Raw genomic sequence first — 20,276 nt, 5'->3', positions numbered from 1 at the left:
CCTATTTACCTCTCTTATTGTTTCTTTTGCTGAGAAAAAACTTTTTAGTTTGAGTAAGTCCCATTTGTTGATTCTAGTTATTAACTCTTGTGCTACGGGTGTCCTATTGAGTAATTTGGAGCCCGACCCCACAGTATGTAGATCGTAGCCAACTTTTTCTTCTATCAGACGCTGTGTCTCTGATTTGATATCAAGCTCCTTGATCCATTTTGAGTTAACTTTTGTGCATGGCGAGAGAAAGGGATTCAGTTTCATTTTGTTGCATATGGATTTCCAGTTTTCCCAGCACTATTTGTTGAAGATGCTATCCTTCCTCCCTTGCATGCTTTTAGCCCCTTTATCAAATATAAGATCAATCAACAAGTACATGAAAATATGCTCACCATCTCTAGCAGTCAGAGAAATGCAAATCAAAACCACCCTAAGATACCATCTCACTCCAGTAAGATTGGCAGCCATTAGGAAGTCAAACAACAACAAGTGCTGGCGAGGATGTGGGGAAAAGGGTACACTTGTACATTGCTGGTGGGACTGCAAATTGGTGCGGCCAATTTGGAAAGCAGTATGGAGATTTCTTGGAAAGCTGGGAATGGAACCACCATTTGACCCAGCTATTCCCCTTCTCGGTCTATTCCCTAAAGACCTAAAAAGAGCATACTACAGGGACACTGCTACATCCATGTTCATAACAGCACAATTCACAATAGCAAGACTGTGGAACCAACCTAGATGCCCTTCAATAGACGAATGGATAAAAAAATGTGGCATTTATACACAATGGAGTATTACTCTGCATTAAAAAAATGACAAAATCATAGAATTTGGAGGGAAATGGATGGCATTAGAGCAGATTATGCTAAGTGAAGCTAGCCAATCCCTTAAAAACAAATGCCAAATATCTTCTTTGATATAAGGAGAGTAACTAAGAACAGAGTAGGGAGGAAGAGCATGAGAAAAAGATTAACATTAAACAGGGATGAGAGGTGGAAGGGAAAGGGAGAGAGAAGGGAAATTGCATGGAAATGGAAGGAGACCCTCAGGGGTATACAAAATTACATACAAGAGGAAGCGAGGGGAAAGGGAAAAATAATACAAGGGGGAGAAATGAATTACAGTAGAGGGGGTAGAGAGAGAAGAGGGGAGGGGAGGGGGGAAGGGGGATAGTAGAGGATAGGAAAGGCAGCAGAATACAACAGACACTAGTATGGCAATATGTAAATCAATGGATGTGAAACCGATGTGATTCTGCAATCTGTATATGGGGTAAAAATGGGAGTTCATAACCCACTTGAATCAAAGTGTGAAATATGATATATCAAGAACTATGCAATGTTTTGAACAACCAACAATAAAAATTAAAAAAAAAATAGTGCATGTTAGACAATTCAAGATTTTTTAAAATTGTGACACTAATAAACAATATAAATATGAAAAAATGTCTTCTATCTGAGCAGCCTGCTGGTGAAACTGGTGTGTTTATATTTATTAACCTTTGTATTATCATGGACATTATATATAGATTCTGGAACAAGTGCTCTTTGAATTTGCATAAATGTACACCAAAATTTTATTTGTTTTAATCTTCAGATAAAGCATTATTGCTATTTTTTAAACAACGAACTCTTGGTTTGAGATTGTGACTGGTACCTAAGTTTACAACATTTATAAATTCTGGGGTCCACACTCTGAATTCACATCAGGTCAGCTACTTATTAGGTATGTGACTTCAAGGAAGTGACATAAATTCTCTGCATCTTTAAAATGTGTTTCCGAATTGTTGAGAGATGTAAACTTGGAAGTGCATTTAAAAAGACCTGGCCTATAGTGAGCTCTAAATAAATGGCAGTAAATATTCTTATCACTGAACTGAATCAGTCTGGCAGAGATATGCATAAAGATAATCTTGATCAAGAAAATAATTTCTTACAAGAATGGAAAAGATCAAGTCTCCAGATTCAAAAATAGTTACACACACACACACACACACACACACACATTTAATGGATATTTAATAGTTTTTAAAGATGACATATAACTTCATGATCTTCCAGTCTTTTCTATTTCTGTTCAGTGTTGAGCCTTTAGCAGAGACTAGCGAATGACAAATTTGAGCACATCACTTAACTGGAGAAGGCTCTGCGTTCCCAGGCCTGTAAGTTGAAACTCTCCAGTTGAAAGTAGTGTTTGGACTGAGGAGGGGGTGTTACCGCTCCTCTTTCCCTCTCTACTCAGTAACGCCCCCCTTCTCCGCCCTCACCAACTTCTTTAGGCCTCTTAGCGCCTTTCTCTCCCGCCCGCCCAGCCTTCTGGTGTCTGGGCTGAGCGCAGGAGGCGGGCTCAGCGCTGACAGGCTGTGCCTCTGCAGCCAGAGGGAGGAGGCGGGAAGGCGGGCGGAGGAGGCGGAGGCGGAGGAGGAGGCGGGGACTACGCGGGGCGGTAGCTGGCGCCGAGCGCGGTGGGAGAGGAGAGGGTACCCGGCTGGCTTGGCTGGCGGCCTCTGCCCGCATCTCGGCGCCGCAGCCCTGCACCTCTCCCGCCCTTGTCGCGGTCCCGGGCACGGAGGAGGCAGTGGAGCTCTAGGCCACTGGTAGGTTGCAAGGGGACCGCGGCTCCATCTGCAACCTTTTGTGCCGCAGAAAAGGTGGTGGTGATGGGTGGTTGTGATGGTGGGGGGTTGCCCCAGTCACCGATCCTTGGTGCCAGTCCCAATCACGGCGCCGCCCCTTCCTCTTTGCCTCGTGTCCGGGCCGGGCGCGCAGTGTATGCGCAGTGCTGGGGAATCCCGGCCGGGCTGGCCTCCGGGATGGGTGGCGGTACGACCTCAGTGTCACTGGCCTTGGCGGGCCGGTCCCCCCGCACCCATGTAGGGTTCTGAGCTCTGGGTGAACTGGGTGGGGCCCGCGCTGGTGCTGGGAGCCCGCAGTCCTTGGCACAGGGGTGGGGCTGGAGACGCCGTGAGTGTGCAGCGCGTGTGAGTGAGTGTGCGGGGGCGTGCGCCCCCGTGTGCGCGCGGCGTGCGCTCGCCAGGGAGGTGCGGGGATTCAGCGAACCCGAGCGCCTCTCCGGCAGTGCCGTGGTGCGGAAGTCTGGATGCGTTGGCGCGCGTGTTAGCCTCGGCCGCGGTGCCCTTACTGCGGGGCAGCAGGCCTGGTGACCCCTTTGACAAGTAGCTCTTTCTAGGCCTGCTGCGCCTCTGGCCGCGCCCTCTGTGGTGCGCAGGGTGCCACTGCCCGGGTCAGATAGCGCTTAGGGGGTGAGCCTCCAGGGCCTTATCTCACCAGCCCTCCTAGCCCGTGCTGCAACCTTGGCCGAGGCCGTCCGAGTGCGCTGGTGCGGCTGGGGTGGACGGGCAGTTGTGGCCCTGTGCGCGCCTGTGGATTGGGCCCGGAGCTTGCCAGAAGGGAAAGCGGCAGATGTCGTTGGTCATCGCCGCCCTCGCCCCACCTGTCGCGGGTGGACTTTGGGGCGGGTCGTAAGCGTAGAAAAGGGATTTCGAAGCGGGCAGCAGTCAGACCTTGAGTAGCGGCCCCATTGTGAAGCTGCCAAACTCTCTCTAGCGGTGGAATCTGCAAATCTCTGCCAGAATGGAGATGAAAACGCGAAGGGAATGGTGGCTCTGTCCTTTTCCCCTTGCAAGTGTTCCACATCCTTAGGGACTCCCTGCTTCTCCACCCACGCCAGTGTGCACCGGGTGGGTTAGTGATTTGTGTGGAGCCAAGATTTCTGTGTGTTTATGCGTATGTGTGAGGCTGTGGTGCACAGGTAAAACGGGAGCTGGGAACTTTTTCATCATTCAAAGAGAATGAAGAATGGAGGCAGTAGCATTTTGTAGTGTGCTTGCCACTCCTAGCCGAAAGAACTGTTCTTGTACAACGTTTCTGACGTTACTAAACTATTCATTTTACATTATGTTTTTCAAAAAACTAGCCTATAATTTCGGGTTGTTCGTTACTTTGTTACTCTTTTCAATCCTGTGAAGCAGAATAGACAAGGGGAAATAGAAATGACACCGTCCCAAAGTTTATTTGCCCAGTCATTTCAGAATACAGTGTTTGTTATTGCAGAAGTTTTGGATACTTTATTAATTCAAAGACACAATTTATGCGAACACGACTATGTTTAATGAGTAGTTCACAGATTTCTTTGTATTTATTATGTAACTGTGCTTTATAAGCTTTAAATGTTCAGGTGAAAGGTAAGAGTTAATGAGCACAGGAACTGGTATGTAGAATGTTTTTCGACCAGTTTTGGTTTATCTAATTGTGGTAGAGACTTTTAGTGTTAATTATTCCACAGTATAAGATATATTTATAAGCAACAGTGAAGTTGCTTATTTTCTGTGTATCTCCGTAAATTTTGGAGACCTCTTTTAATATTAACTCAAGCATATTTGTCGTAGTTGGAATAATAAAACTTTATATATATATGATTTAAAATTTCTTTGATGAGTTGTAGTTGGTGGGGCTGGGGGTGTCAGCTTATTTCTACCTGAAAGAAGTTTGATTTATGTCATCAGGCTATCAAAATGAGTACCTGGCTTTAAGCTTTCCTTTTGGAGGTTAGTCCCTCCATGTACACCTTTCCCTTTCATTATGTTTGGAAGACGCAGATTTCTTATAAAGACTGTGTGTAAATGTACAGTTCCAGTTATTGTCTGTCATATTTGCAGTGAAACTGAATATTTTCTCTAAAAGTAGAAGGATGATTTCACCTGGTAAGAAGATATTAGTAACCTGGGTTAATTTTTACTAGCAGAAATGGAATGAAAATGAATGCCACATTTTTTTTTTAAAAAAGGGAGTTGCTATTAAAAGAACCGATACTAGAAAGAAAAAGACTTTTTTTTTTTTTGGTCTTACTGAACCAATTATGGCTTGTCTTACCATGTTGGTGAAGTTAATGGTTTGTTTGTAAGGTCAAGGATGGTTTTAGAAAAGTCACACCCTACTTAACTCTTTTTTAAAATCTTGGATGATTTAATTTTTGCAAATTGCAAATGGTAAAGTGAGATTATTTGAAAGTATCCTCTAAAATGAGCATGTAGGTACAGATTAACTTTTTGGTGGTGTTTTTTTAGAACACATTGTATGTTTTACTTTGGTAATTAGTCATTTTGTTTCTTTCCAATTTGGGATATTTTGGTGCATCTCTCCCTTACTTGTTTTAGAGTAGTCTTTAAGATTACAAAATATTTCTACTAGTCTGAATGGAATTTTTTAAAAAATGTACTTTCTTCAAACTGCTTCTTCTTTTTTTTTTTTTTTTTAAATGGCCTCTTCTTAAAGAGCCACAGTGAGAAATACTGTTTCCATAAAGGGGGGGGGGGGAGTTTGGGAAGCAAGAATTAAACCTCACTTCCACTCTACTAATTTATTGGCCTAAAACTCACCTTGCTTTTCTTAGTGCTATCTTTAATGATTAGTGAGATTTATTTACCAAAATTCAGAATGGGTGTGTGGTGGTCTTCCTATTGATAACCTTATCATTTTTCAATAACAGATTTTTAATTTTTTTTTCTTCTTATTTTGTTCATGGGCCTGTGCTGAAGCCTCAGATTTAAGGGTGTGTGTATAGGATTTTGTGGGGACCTGAACATTTCAATGTAGGCTGTCTTTATTTGGGAGAAAAAAAATCTCATTTCTGGTTTCTTGGTATTATTCAAGTTTACTGTTCTCTGTATTAGATTTATGTATTTCCATTTCTCTCTGTGTTATTCTCTTTGGCCTGAGTTTCCACTTTTTATATTTGCCCCAGTCTCTGAGATATATATTTGCTGAGATATTTAGTAAGATTCAAGAGATATTGTTGAATGACTAAGTGAACATTTGAATTCCTGAGTGGGTACAAAAACGTCTTCCTCAGACTTGGTGGAAAGCCACTGAACAAGCAAAGAGATGTTTCTTCCTTTAAAAAAACAAATCCATTGCCTTTCTATAACTATATATCACATTTGAATAGGATAACAATATAATTGCCATCCTGGGACACTTTTGAGAGTTAAAGGGGGTAACTGTAAATAATCATGCCAGTGGGTACTGACTGTGAATGAAGGCATACAATCACATATACTTTTGAAGGACTTTCTTCTTTAACTGTGATCATATTTATCTCCTTACCTGAGAAATTGGACTCACTTGCTAGTTAATGTTTGCAAACTTTTCTATTTGTAGAATCTTCATTTGTAGTAGATTGTTGGGTGCCTTTGGCTTAGTCATCTGTGGCTTCCCTATCCAGATGCTTGTGGGCAGCTTGTAGCTGCCCTTATTTTTTCTACTTTTCATTTTATACAGGATAGTGACCTTGGGCTCTCTGTTTGATTCAGCTTCTCTTAGCTGGAAACATTGTGTCCTTTAGCCTTGGCTCTACTTTCTTCAGTCTGTTTCTGGTAACATTTAGTGCCCATCTAAGAATTTCATGTAGGACCTTCCTCTTGCTGCTGGTGACAGGAGATCCATTGATAGATACCCTTCCAATCCTTCATGCCAGGATGAGGCCATAGCCATTTGCAAGTGTTAGAGGTTGATATGTTTTTAAAGTATACTAAGAATGAGTGTCATTGGAAAGACACATTTGGGGGGACATTTATATTACCATCTTTTAATTCCTGTTTATAGGAGATGGGGGTAAAACCCTTAGTATAACTTTGTGGTAGATTTCTTTATAGGCAATCTCTTACAGAGGAGGTTTTTTGTTGTTGTTCTTTTATTTTGCTGATTTCTTACCTCACTTTTTTTTTCTTTTTCACCATCCTTGTCTGCCTCCTCCTCTTGGTGCCTGTCAGGCATACTCAGTTAACACACAGCACAGAGAGTGGTGTGAGTAAACACCAGGACTGGAGTGGAGTGTCTCACCTTGGTTTCCCTTGAGTTGCTCCCTTGGGTTCTGTTTGTCTTCTATTTTTGACTTGGCATCTGTATAACAGGGACAATCAGTTACTACACTTTGATTTCTAGTCTAAATTTGTAAAACTCTAAATGAAATCTGTCTTACTTTGTGATAAATGTAGCCCTGAAAAGTGAAATGAAAATACTTATCTATATTTGGCATCCAACTGTATAACCAGCAAGTATTGACTGAAATTTTTCCCCCCCTGCCTTATAGTTTATGATTTAAAAAATAGCTTGGAATTTCTAAGAAGTCCATGATTTATGAAGAATTCTGTATAATACCCTCCACTATGTACCTTAAAGTCTTAATGTTTTTCAAGTTAGAAATAACCTTAGAGCAAGTAGTAAAAACTACCTCCCCCAACCATTTCACAAATGAGGTATTAAGCTTTTAGATAAAGTACCTCCCCAAACATTTAAGATAGGATTCCACTTTTTAAATGAATAAATACGCATTTTTCAGAAACATGATTGTTATTTTAAAAGGTTGTGTTTATAACTGACCAGAGGCCACAAAGGCATGAAAACAAGGAAGTGGGCTTTGGAGCTAGACCAGGTGGGATTCAGTTCAGTTCTACACTGACTCTCAAATAGTATCCTTTGATCAAATATTTAAAATGGGGATAGTAACTTCTATGATGGAATGAAGATTAAATGCCATAAATAACTTTTTTGGCATATAGAAGAAAATAAGAATATTGGTTTCCCCATTGAAAATCCACTTACTGTAGATATCAATGTGACCTTTATAATGATAATATTGAGGAAACTCTTTGGGGGTAATTATATAAAGTAAAAAATTTATCAATAGGTGGCTATTTTTGCTACATTAAAATTCACTTTATGTTAAAACCAGAGGCTTCATCGTTGAACTAGAACCAATTCTTAATTATCTAGATTTCTTGGTTACCCACTTTGAAATTAGTTTTAAAATAGTGAAAGGTAACATGTCTGTTATTTACATCCAGTGAAATTCCAAAGGCTGATCAACACAAGTTCCTTGGAATGATGTTTTTGGTGCATGAACTCCTTCCAGTTTCTGGAACTAAAGAAACAAGTACCATTAATTTAGTAAATTACCATTTTCTTTGGCTAAAACTTATCTGTGTTAGATAGAAAAATAATCAAGTGACAGCCTCCTTGCCTTTTCATTATAATTTCTCTTCAGTTTGAGAATGCTATACAGTTCTGTTAACACTTTTCCAAGCTCTGTGCCTGCATTGGTAAAATCAATCAACTTATTAATCCCCCACCCCCAACCCCCGCTCCAGCTCCCTTTCCTCCAGTTGAACACAATAAACGAATACTCAACAACCAAAGAAACCTTTACAGGTGGAAAAGAGCTTTGGAGAATTTTCTTGATCTCAACACATTAACCCAATTAACAGGGGAGTCAGGAGATAAAGATAGATTCTCTTACACATTAATTCCCCAGTTAAGAGGGGAAATGCGCAGAGGAGATGCTAGAACCCTTAAGTAAGGTAGCAACTGAAAAGAAGTGAAACAAGTTGTTTCTCTGTCTTAAAAAATATTTTCCAAGAGCTTCCCAATCTCTTACTTCACTGCAATCTTATAAAGAATTTTTATTGTTGCTATATATGGCTCAAATGAGTAGACACCAAAAATTAATTGCATAATAATAACATCACACATCTGTAAAGGGCTTTGCAGCATGCAAAACACGTTCACCTACCTCATTTCATTTGATCCATGTAACTGCTGTATTAGGGAGGAAGGGTGGTATTATTGGCCTCATTTAAAAGATTGCTATTTATGCAAGGTCAGGAGACAGAGAGTTCTTAGCAAGGCCAGCACAAAGATCCCCACTCCTCCCTTGCTTTCTTAAACCCCTGCCTCAGCATTCTGTTTTCCTATAGAATACTGTTAATCTGGTAACTGCAATAGGACTAGGATGGTAAAAGGAACATGGTAAGCCCCTAACTTTTCTTGTATCTTTATTTAGCTTCATTAGATACTCTTAGACTGTAGGTACAGTTTACCAGCAGAATACTGGGAACAAGCATGGTAACATGTTTGAGGATTCATTTAGCTGAATAAACTCAAAATTCCTTTTTAATTGAATTAATTAGTTATATAATCTGTACCTGGTACTACCTCCTGCTAGTTTCATCCTGTTTTGCAGTTAGAATGCACATAATTGCTTTGTAAATTGTGTTACTTGTTAAATTACAGGTTTATTTTTGTATTTCATGTTTAGTATCTGGAGTAGAACAGAAAAATTATTATGCCTGTGCTCCTTTGGGACTCTTTGGAAATTGTACAGTGACATCTTCTGGGATTTAGTCTGGTGAGTTAAAGTTTGCTTTTTCTGTTTGTTAACTAGTTGAATGTGAACATGCTATCATAATGTGCTTTGAGGATTATATAAATAGGTGAATATGCAATGTCAATGTATTATTGCAAATGTCTGTTCTACAATTACAAAGTTTTTAATGGTCAGATCTGAAATTAGGATTGCAGTATGCTAACATTATTAAAATGTTTGATTCTTTGAGTATATTTTAAAATTTCTGCAAAATGAATACATAATTTTGGAATACTATTTTAGAACATATAGTAGTTAAAGATAGTTGCTATAGTTTGGGGAAATTTTAGTAAAAACATTAATCTACAAATGTAGGTGAAACAATCTGCAAAAAGTTCTAGTTGAACATACATAAAAGATGTCTAACAGGTGGAGGAAAGCAGAATCATTTTCACCTGATTGTGTGACTGTTTACTGCCAGTGTGGCATTCCTCTTAGCACACTGAATTAAAACTTTTAAAAGTATGCAATGATGTTGTCTGTGTGACTTCAGGTCTTTGAATGGGAGAAATAGTAATGATCTTTGTAGCTCTTTAGCATTTTGAAAACTATGTTTTTGTGAGTCTATACTTTGATATGTCATTCTGCTTGGCCAGTACCTTTGTAGGTCCTTACTTTGAGTTATTTAGAGAGGTCATAATCCTAGGAAAATGCAGTTTCATAATAAAGAGATTTCTAAATTAGCAATCAGCTAAAGATTGATTCAGAGAAATGATAGGGAGAAATAAATGCCAATTACTATTAAGAATATGTACCCAATCAAGTTTATAAAATGCATTTTAAAACATTTAAAAAAATAGTAACACTATTAAAATTTCCAGGTTTCAGGACAAGAGCAAGAAGTTTGAAAAACATAAGTACACGAGGTACATTTAGAGGATTTTAAATAAGAAATAATTGACTGGCTCACTAACTCACCCAGTTGAAATAAAGCACAAACCTAGGAGTGGGTAGAAACTACAGGAATATATTGGCATGTGTGTGTGGCTATGTCTACCTCTATGCATATATGTGTTTTTTTATGTTATACTTGAATGTATATGTTATATTGTAAGTAAAGTAACATTCTAGCAGAATTACAAAAGGTGAAATGAATCAACATAAGAGGCAGCAAGTTTACATGTCATTGAAGGTGATCAGACATATACTAGATAACCTTTAAGATTCCTGGGGGGGAGGGGAATGGTGTTGTGGCTCAGAGGTAGAGCAACTATGTGTTAGGCACAGGGTTCCATCCTCAGCACCACATAAAAATAAAGATATTGTGTTTACCTATGACTAAATCTTTTTAAAAAGATTCTTTTGGATTCTAATATTGTACAGTCTAAAATATTATAAAGTTTGGAGGACCATCTTAAACTTGGAAATATATGACAAAGACTTCTTTCATTTTTTAATGTCAGTTCTTTTTTGGGAGAGGGGGAAGGTTACTGGAGATTGAACTTCCAGACACTCAACCACTGAGCCACATCCTGAGCCCTATTTTGTATTTTATTTAGATAATGGGTCTCTCTGAGTTGCTTAACCCCTCACTTTTGCTGAGACTGGCTTTGTACTTGCAATCCTCCTGCCTCAGCCTCCTAAGCTGCTGGGATTACAGGTGTACACCACGTTGCCCAGCTAATGTCAGATTTTTGCAGTAAAACTTACATATAGTAAAATTCAGTGAATTAAAAACAATACATTAGGAGGAAGGCCTTAGGGATAGGTTGTTAGTGATTATTAGTGAAATAGGAAAAAATTATGTCTATCAACATGACTAAAAAGAGATGGGAACCTTGGGGAATAAAAATCTCTTTAATCTGATTAATTTCAAATTAGAAAAAAAAAAAAAGCAGGAGCTTGGGTTAAATTCTCCTACTGATGTGTTTTATATACAAGTTCCTAAACTTCAATGCATATTAGAGTCACCTGGATTTATTTTAAAATGTTAGAGCCCAGATATACCCCCATTCAGTTAAATCACAAATCTATGTAAAACATAGATAAGAGTAATTTTGAAGCTCCTTGGATGATTTCAATATGTAGACAAGTTTGGGAGCCACACACTAGAATCATGAATGATGCATAATCATGTATTGGACTTTAAGCAGGGAGACTTGGGTTGTAGTTATGGCCACTAACTACTCTCATGGCTGCAGGCAAGCCCTTGTCTTCATGGCTTTTATGTCTACTTGTCTATCACTCCAACTGTAGAGCTTCCAGGTGGGTGAATTCCAAGTTATTCTGGCATCAAGACTAGGTGATTCTGGTCATCTCTAGACTAATGTTAGTCATGCTTAGAAGACCCCATTTCTCAAAAAATGACTCCATTCTGAATGGTTTATTTTAGGTATTTAAAAAAATTAAACAAAACCTATTTATTTGTTTCCATATGGAAAAACTTGGAAGTATCCCTTCAATCCTGCCCTAGATATTTTTTTTTCACTTGGCTATTATGTTTATTTTTATCTTTTATTGGTGCATATTTCATTTCAGGTTCTTCTTGAAAAGGATTTTATTAACATTATGACTTTGTTTTAAAAGTATAAGATGGTTATGTTCATATCTGTTTCATGGGGTATAGGTATGTGTTGCTAAGTACAGTTAAAGCATAGGAAGCAGTTTTTTTTTTTTTTTTTTTTTTGTTAAACTGGTAGTGAAATTTTTGATAAGCCTGATTCTAAAAAACATTCTATAATACAATAGTTTTCAAAAAGCAGTTTCATAGCAGCTATGAAACATATGAACAATTTTTCAGAGCTAGTCTATGGAACTAAGGCATCTTAGTTACAGTTCTAGAATATTATAGGAAGGTTGGCTTTCTGGAGAGTGTTCAGGCTGTGCAGATTCCAGGCAGGTTGTGGTGTGACTGCTCATTCTATTGACTGATCATCTTGGCACAGGAGGATCCTCTAAACAAGTGGTGTTTTGGGGGCCTGTTTGCTTTTACTCTCAGCCAGAATACTCCTGTTAGGATGGTGTGTATTGTTCCTGATACTCTAAAAATGTCCATCATGTATATTTTTCTAAAAGTACATATAAATCTTATTTTCCCTTTGTTTAAGGAAATTTGACAGTTTTAAAATTTTCTTTTCAAGAAATATCTAAGTGCAATAGTATGAGATATTTGAGGTCAATGAACGGATATGATGTCCTTTTCATTTATCTTTTCCCTTTGGCAAAATGAAACATATTATCCTTTGGGCATATTTTCTTCCTTTCTTCTTCAGTAACTTCTGTTTATAAGCAGTAGAGTAGAAACAGGCACTTTCTTGGTGAGTAAGTTGCACTTTAAAAAAAATTACATAAATTTTTAGTTTTATAAGGTAATAAATACATTCCCCTTATTAAAAAATGGAAAAAAAATGTTTAAAGCTTTGTGGTAGAGCTATAAAAACTTAAAACACATATATTCTTTTACCTGGAAATTTTACTTTTAGAATTTTTTTTAAGAAATATATTTCCAGGTGATTATTCCTAATATGTGATTATATATTTTATGTAGAAGATGTGTTAAGAGAACACAGCAAAAATACTTATCCAAGTTGGTATAAGGCTCTAACAACAGGTCTCTGTGTCTTTTGACATCTCAGCTAAAGCTTTAGAGAGTTGAAATACTTTTCATATACATAATAGGAAATTGTTAAATCACTTAATTCTTTATTATATGAAATACTACTAGGATGCAGTATTCTCTGAAAGAATTTTTGAATAGCAGTTTGGAAACTTATGAGCTATTTTCAAGGCTGGTTTAAGGAACTAAGGGCATTTAGATTTTATTTTCAAACTACTGTTACTTATGCCCAGAGTATAGGAGGGTTGGACTCTTGGAGAGTATTCAATGACTATGCAGATTCCGTATATAGTCATAACCATTTGAATGTTCTCATTGTGATAGGTTCCCCTGCACACATGTTTTGTGTGTGTGTTGTAGTTTGGACCTTTTGCTTTATTTTCAGCCAAAATTCACAATTGCATGCTATACTCACTTCTTTAAACATGTACTGTGTGTGTACATTTTTTCTAGAATTAGTATTATCTTGTCTAGTGTTGTCTAATTGAATCCTCATGTATTTCAAAGAAATACAGTAGTACATACTACCACTGCTAGGTCTTTCATACTTTATAAATAGTTCAGTGCTATTATTACTGGTTGGATTGTGAAGAAATTTGATATTGAAGATTTTTAGGTGTCATTTAAAAAAATCATATTTGCTTTTAGTACTTGTTTTAAGAAGCTCAATTTTAAAAGCATAATTTTATTTTCTGTTTTACATTCTTTTTGTCCATAGAAATTTTGCTGCTGTCCATAGAAATTTTGTTGTTTCTGTTACTAAAACATTAACACTTTTTTTCTATTTTGGCTCCAGTCTTTTTCCTTAAACACATGTGAAAAGCGCTAATGGAAAAAGAAGGCATCGTGGGTCTTTAATTTTTAGTGGTCACAAATGCAAAAGTTAGCATCAGGCCTGATTTCTTGATTTACTGTTTGTTGGTGCAGTGGAAGTCCTGCTTGTTGCTCATTCTTGTGGTGATGCTTGCAAGAGCGCTTTGTAATCCTTTATCATGGCAGTGTGCTTTTGGGATACAGGTTTATTTTAGAATATGAAACAAAATGCTGAATTATGAATAGGCTTGCTAAAAATACCAAGCCTATAAGCAGGTTTTTTTTCTAGATAAAACCTGAGGAATATGCTGCTAAACATAAGCTATCTCCAGTTACAGTCACTGTAGTTTTATTTCCTAATGAATGCTTTTTAATACAAAATTGGGAGCTGGGGTATATGTAGTTCAGTGGTAGAGCACATACATACTCAATATACAAAAAAGCCCTGGGTTTAGTCCCCAAGGGGGTAGGGGGAAAAAAAGGAAGGAAGGAAGGAAAGAGGAAAAGAAAATGAATTTTGCTGTGGAAAATATTGACCATCCACATATCAAGATATCATGCTGGTCAGGCACAGTGGTGCATGCTTGTAATTCCAGCTGCTGCAGGTGGGGGAGGGAAGATTATCTCTTTTTGAGACTGTGCATTTTTTATTGTTATTTTATTAGTCAAATTCTGGAATTAGAAGGTAATTAAACTTCAGGTGGAGAAGTACCTAAGCAGATTCTAGTTTAATAAACAAACAAACAAAAAATCAAAAAAACTGAAAAGTTGATTCTCTAACTTTCTCAGGATTTTGCCTCAGTATTTAAATTCAGTTAAGAAATTCTTAGGAATTTAATAACAAAATGTTTACTTTTCAGTTACATTGAACACTTAGTAAGCATTCTGTCCAATTAAAAATGAAATATTTACCAAATCAGAGCTCTCTTTGCTGAAACCTAACCTCCAATCTAGCTTTCTTAGAGCTATCCAGTAGGTGTCCTGAGAAGGGCAATATATAAGTAAAAGGATCCTTTAAAAAAATGTAAGCCATTTGTGAGAATCCTGGTTTAGCATTCATGTTCCTTATATCAAGACATGAAGATGCTCTTGTTCATATGGTGTTATACACTACAGAGATCAATGAAACCACCCAAAAGAGTTGTTTTAAGAATACATTGTTGTTTGGTGCAAAAGGACTGATGTTTAATATCTAAAAAGTGCAATGTTCTAGCTCTTAGAATTGCTTGTCAGAAATTCAGCAGGTAGCAGCTGTATATGTAATATTTAAAATGAGTCTTTTGTGTTTCAATGCAATGAGAATCCCATTCAGAAATTTCATCCAGAGTGTGGACCTGTTTTGCATTGGCCTTAGTTGTTAGGTTACATTTTTATGTCAGAGGATATTAAATTCCTTAGTTTTAAACGTTGTGTTTAAGTAGTATTTTCTCTAATGAGTATGTTGTCTGCCTCAGTAAAGTATAGGTTACTTATACCAAGCTGCTTGGTTGAAATTTCTAAAGAACTTAAACCATGTATGTTTCTTCTATGTAACAACCCAAGTTAAACTGTTTTCTCCCAGGTAGATATCTGAAGATCTGTTTAAATAGTTTTGCTTGAGTCGGGTAATATTTCCTTATGGTGTTATTGGCTATTGGAGACTTAAGTGATGTTACTTATCTATCCAACAGCAATATGTATTTCATGCTGCATCTGTGAACATTATACATTTCTTAACTTACTTTCTTCACTTTTCTAGTTTTCCAGATATTTATTTGCTAGCCAGTATGTCATTTTTCCTATTTATTTAGACCCTTATATCTTACCATCTTTTACCTTCAACATGAGAGATTCTATGAATTCCCAGTTGTTTGTCTTAGTACAGCAGGACTGGTTTAGTGTGGGAAGAAACTTGATGGCTCTATTGACACAGAAGCTTGTGTTATCTCTTCTCTTTCTCCTGTTCCTTCCCCTCCTCTTCCCCTTCTCCTCCTCCTTCTGCTTACTCTTCGTGTGTGTGTGTGTGTGTGTGTGTGTGTGTGTGTGTGGTACTGGAGATTGAACCCAGGGGTGCTCTACCACTAAGCCTTATCCCCATCCCTTTTTACTTTTTATTATTTTTTATATTTTTTGGTACCAGGGATTGAACCCAGAGGACACTTTACCATTGAGCTCCATCCTCAGCCCTTTTTGTTATTTTGAGGTAGGGTCTTGTGGGGAGCCAGCCATGGGCTGTGTGTGTGAACTATGAGCACGAGAACATGAGTGGACTGGACTGACAACAATGCCTCTCATCTGGCTGGTGATGTATGTGTCCTTTTCACTCACTCTGCCTATGATCCCCAAACAATACATGAGATGGTGTGGCCTTTCAAGATGTCAATCAATCTGCTGACCACAAGACATCAGGAAGCTAGACTCAACCCTCTGAAACCTGACCCCTTTCATTGGGGTGGAACTTTCTCCAGTGTCTTCCCCTCAATAAAAAGGGAATGTCCTCCCGCTCTCTTGTTTGTCTGCCTCCCTTGTGGGAGCTGGAGGAGAGGGGCTATCGCTGAAGAATCCCAAGAAAAAGATTTTTTCTCTGTCTCAGTGTGATTATTTCGTGCCAGCCCAGTTCACCTGGAGTGACCCCGAATGAGTTAGTTATGTATGGCGACAGGACCTCACTAAGTTACTTAGGCCTTCTAAGTTGCTGAGGATGGCCTCCAACTTGCAATCCTCTAGTGTCAGCCTCTTGATTCACTGAGATTATAGGCACACACCACTGAGTGGCCCTTTCTATTTTTTTTAAATTGAGATGGTGTCTTGCTAAGTTGCCCAGGTTGGACTTGAGCTTGAGCTCCTCCTACCTATGCCTTCTAAGCTGAGAGAATTACAGGAATGTGCTATTGCACCTGGTTGCTCACTCTTCTTAACTGCAACTTTGTACACTGTTGATTTGCTTAGCAATTATTTCCTTCTTCAGCAAAAGAGATGAATTTCAGACTAGCATTGATAAGAATTATTAACCTCATTTAGAATGGGTGTGATCTGAATTCATAGATTTTTAAGTTCTTTCTCATATAACAAATGAGAATGAGGTGGTTGCTGGGAATCTGTGGGTTCTCATGAATAGTCACATTTGGAAGGGACCTAGATGAGTGTCTCACCACCTGCCTGTGGAGGTCATTGCTTGAGTGTCACTCTCTTGATAGCTTATTGGGCATGTGCGTATAATCTTTACGTGGACCTGCCATTTCCTCATGGCCTGGGTTATTTTGCTTTATGACCATCCCTTCCTTGACCTTCAGAATGAACATCAGAGAAGCAGTTCCTACCTGTAGCTGCCAGTCGGGTTATATAGGTCAGAGGCCTTGGATCTGTCTTCTTGTGTTCTTTTAGGGCCATAGAATTGGGGATGAAGGAAGAATTAATTTCTCATTTGGCTAAATGTTTTTGTTTAGCCTAAAAATATGATGATGCTTCATATGGTCCTTGAAAGTTTATTAGCTGGGAAATATTATTTTATGCATATCAGAGTACCTAGCAGTCACCATCCTTATCCTACCCACAAAAACAAATTACACAATGGAATATAAATTTAGTTTACATTAATAAAATATGACGAGGCCACTTATTTTAAATCTAGAAGGGTTGAGAGGCTAGGGCATTTTGGTAAAATAGAAATTGGAAATAGTATAAGGTTTAGAGTAAATAGTGATCCCTGTATTGATCCCTTTGACATTTGCTTTGCTTCAGGAATCATTATGAATGTTTGTTTTCAGTTGTGCTGTAAATGGGGACCATAGTAAGAATAAGAATGGCATCTGGTAACTTCACAGTCTTTTAATAAAGGAAGGTAGAGCATGCAAGTGGAGAAATAAGGTTTCATTTTGTTTTTAGTTTTTCAATTGGACTTTGAAGTGAATATAGAGCTTAAAGAAATGCTTCAATTGGGAAATAGTTACTTGTTTTGTGAAAGGATTCGTAAGAATTATGTTATGTACTATCCTTTTTCTGTAGATTTTGCCATCTTAAACTCAGTTATTTGATATTTTGATTAGTGATCTGAGATACTTTAACACTGTAACCTACTTCCAACTGAAGATGAAGTAGAAATCAAGTTTCTCAGAAATAACATTGTCACTATTTCCCTTAGTGCCTGGTTTTCAAAATTTGTTTTACCTGTAACTTTATGGGAACCTAAAATACTTGTGCTACTTCTTGTCAGTGGGACTTCTCCAAATGGTGTAATGTGATAATTGTAATGAACATGTTAGTATTCATTTTGAATCATTCTGGCTATTTATTAAACTATTCAAAAGAATGTCTGAGGTATTGCAGACTATCTCAAATCATGCTATGTTTTATGATTAAATAGCCATATAAAATGACATTTAATATTTTATATACTTTTAAAAATAAAAAATTCCATGACATTGAATTTAGAATTAACTTGTAAACTGTAAAGTGATTTTTTAAAATAATTCATTGAAGATGTAGAAGGGACAACATTTGCAATGTTTGGGGGAACCTTCTTCAGAGACTCCTCCATACCCTAAAAATATATATTTTCAGGTCTAAATTGAATTCTTCGCAAAAACTGACCAGCTTGATCAATTGTATAATATGGCTCTTAAACACAATTGAATGTAATTTCAGGTATAAAGAGCCAACCACTTACATGAATTTAAATGAGGAAAAAAATATAATTCTCAAGTTGAAAATACTTTGAAAATTCTTGTGAAACTTTCTCTGCTTGCTTTTATTTGCTTAATGTTGAGATCTGGATTTGATTTGCTTCATATTGTATCAAGGAGCAAACTTTATCTGGTTGCAGGGTGTATTAGTACTAGAGGAGTATTATTTTCTGTTTGCGTTTTCATATGTACTTTTTCAAAGTACTTCAGGCTTTTGTTTAATCTGCTTGAGTTCTTGCAGGCAGAGAGGTAGTGGTCCTTTCATTTGCCTAAATGTCCAATAGACATGGAGAAAAATCTGTCAATTTGTCTTCGGCTACCTTTCAGAGGAGTCTCATTTCATGGCTTCCTGACTTCTAAAATCATCCAGCATGACTTAAGGTTCTGTGCATTACACTCTTCTAATCTGAGTCTGTTTACTTTTAGGAGTGTGCAGATTGGTGCCTAAAATGGAAGTAGATATAAATGGGGAGTCCAGAAGTACCCTGACCACCTTACCCTTGCCTGTGGCTGAGGTGAGCTCCCCAGGAAAAGCAGAGGCGGAGAAGCCTCGCTGCTCCAGCACACCCTGCTCACCCATGAGGCGAACTGTGTCAGGCTACCAGATCCTCCACATGGACTCTAACTATTTGGTTGGCTTCACAACTGGTGAGGAACTCCTGAAGTTGGCCCAGAAGTGCACTGGAGGTGAAGAGAGCAAGGGAGAAGCGTTGCCTTCCTTTCGCTCCAAACAGCTGGATGCAGGACTTGCACGTTCCTCTCGTTTGTATAAAACCAGAAGTAGGTACTACCAGCCATATGAGATTCCAGCTGTCAATGGCAGGAGGCGAAGGCGGATGCCCAGCTCAGGAGACAAGTGCACTAAATCCTTACCTTATGAACCTTATAAGGCCCTCCATGGGCCCCTGCCTCTTTGTCTTCTTAAAGGTAAGAGGGCTCACTCCAAATCTCTGGACTACCTCAATCTAGATAAAATGAACATCAAGGAGCCAGCTGACACGGAAGTGCTACAATACCAGCTTCAACACCTAACCCTCCGCGGGGACCGAGTGTTTGCTAGGAATAATACATGAATGACTCTCACAGTTTAAGTCACTTTAGGTCAGCCTGCACTTGGCTAGAGAAAATCCACTGTTGTACTCTGTACATGACTCTTCACATTATAGATGGTTATATCAGCTAAGTGTCCCTGGAATATAAAAATTGTTTGGATTAAATTTTGAAAACAGGAATGAAATCACAGGTACTTGGGGGGAGGGTATCATGCTAGAGCACGCAACTGCAAAGAAAACAGAATGTTGACCGTTAGTTTGTATAGCTCTTTAGCTAGGAAAAAAACAAAAACAAAAAAACAAACAAAAAAAGGCTTTGGGACAGTAATTTCATCTTTATGATTCTGACACTCAAATTGGGAATGTTATCTGTTTGGTTGTTGCTGACTTGGTATGATTCATTAGAAATTTATATCTTAAGTACACAAGTACTTCTTGAAACTCTGTATTTTACTATAAAATGTATGTAATGATTTGTTTTATGAAATTTAGAACTTGAACATTGCTGAATTGGACCACTTTTTATTTTTAAATATTGAGTTTAAATATTTTATAACTGGTTTTGCACTGAAAAAAATTAACATTTCAGATTAAGAGAATAATCTTTCTTCACTTGTCTCAATAATATTATTGAGCAATGAATTTTTTATTTCCGCATGGAAAGTTATTGATCTCTATGGCTGTAAAATATTTCTTTATAGCGTTATTAAAGTGTGTCTTAATAAAATTAAATTTGGGATACAAAGTATTTATTTTACAATGGGTGGGGGGGGGAAGCTTTTCCAGAAAGTTTCCAGTATGAAGTTTTCATAAGTTGAAAAAGTTTCCTTAGTGCTTATTTTCTAATTTAAAATTCACTTGGAACTTTACAATGGAAAGGATTCTTTTAATTGTGGGTTATAGGCATAAGACTGTTTGCATCTGAATTTTCTGTAAGTAAATGGGACTTTAATAGAAGATCTCATGATTTCTACTATTGAA

At 37.8% G+C, this 20,276-nt stretch overlaps 1 protein-coding gene across 4 annotated transcripts; it reads left to right on the top strand.

Annotated features, from left to right (window-relative positions):
• Positions 1-2,447: 2,447 nt before the first annotated feature.
• On the top strand, positions 2,448-20,001 carry Macir (macrophage immunometabolism regulator). 4 transcript variants are annotated; one of them, XM_076856005.1, is made up of 3 exons: positions 2,448-2,587; positions 9,106-9,195; positions 18,670-20,001. In XM_076856005.1, the coding sequence occupies exon 3, from the start codon at positions 18,693-18,695 to the stop codon at positions 19,314-19,316; it is 624 nt and encodes a 207-aa protein (XP_076712120.1). In that variant the 5' UTR covers positions 2,448-2,587; positions 9,106-9,195; positions 18,670-18,692; the 3' UTR covers positions 19,317-20,001. The 4 variants fall into 4 exon arrangements, with proteins under 4 accessions (XP_076712120.1, XP_076712123.1, XP_076712122.1 ...); XM_076856007.1 differs by lacking the exon at positions 2,448-2,587 and adding an exon at positions 2,815-2,868; XM_076856006.1 differs by lacking the exon at positions 2,448-2,587 and adding an exon at positions 2,831-2,863.
• The last annotated feature ends 275 nt before the right edge of the window (positions 20,002-20,276 follow it).

This window comes from Callospermophilus lateralis, chromosome 5, assembly GCF_048772815.1.
Source record: "Callospermophilus lateralis isolate mCalLat2 chromosome 5, mCalLat2.hap1, whole genome shotgun sequence".
NCBI lineage: Eukaryota > Metazoa > Chordata > Mammalia > Rodentia > Sciuridae > Callospermophilus > Callospermophilus lateralis.
This window is presented reverse-complemented; position numbering and strand designations above follow the sequence as displayed.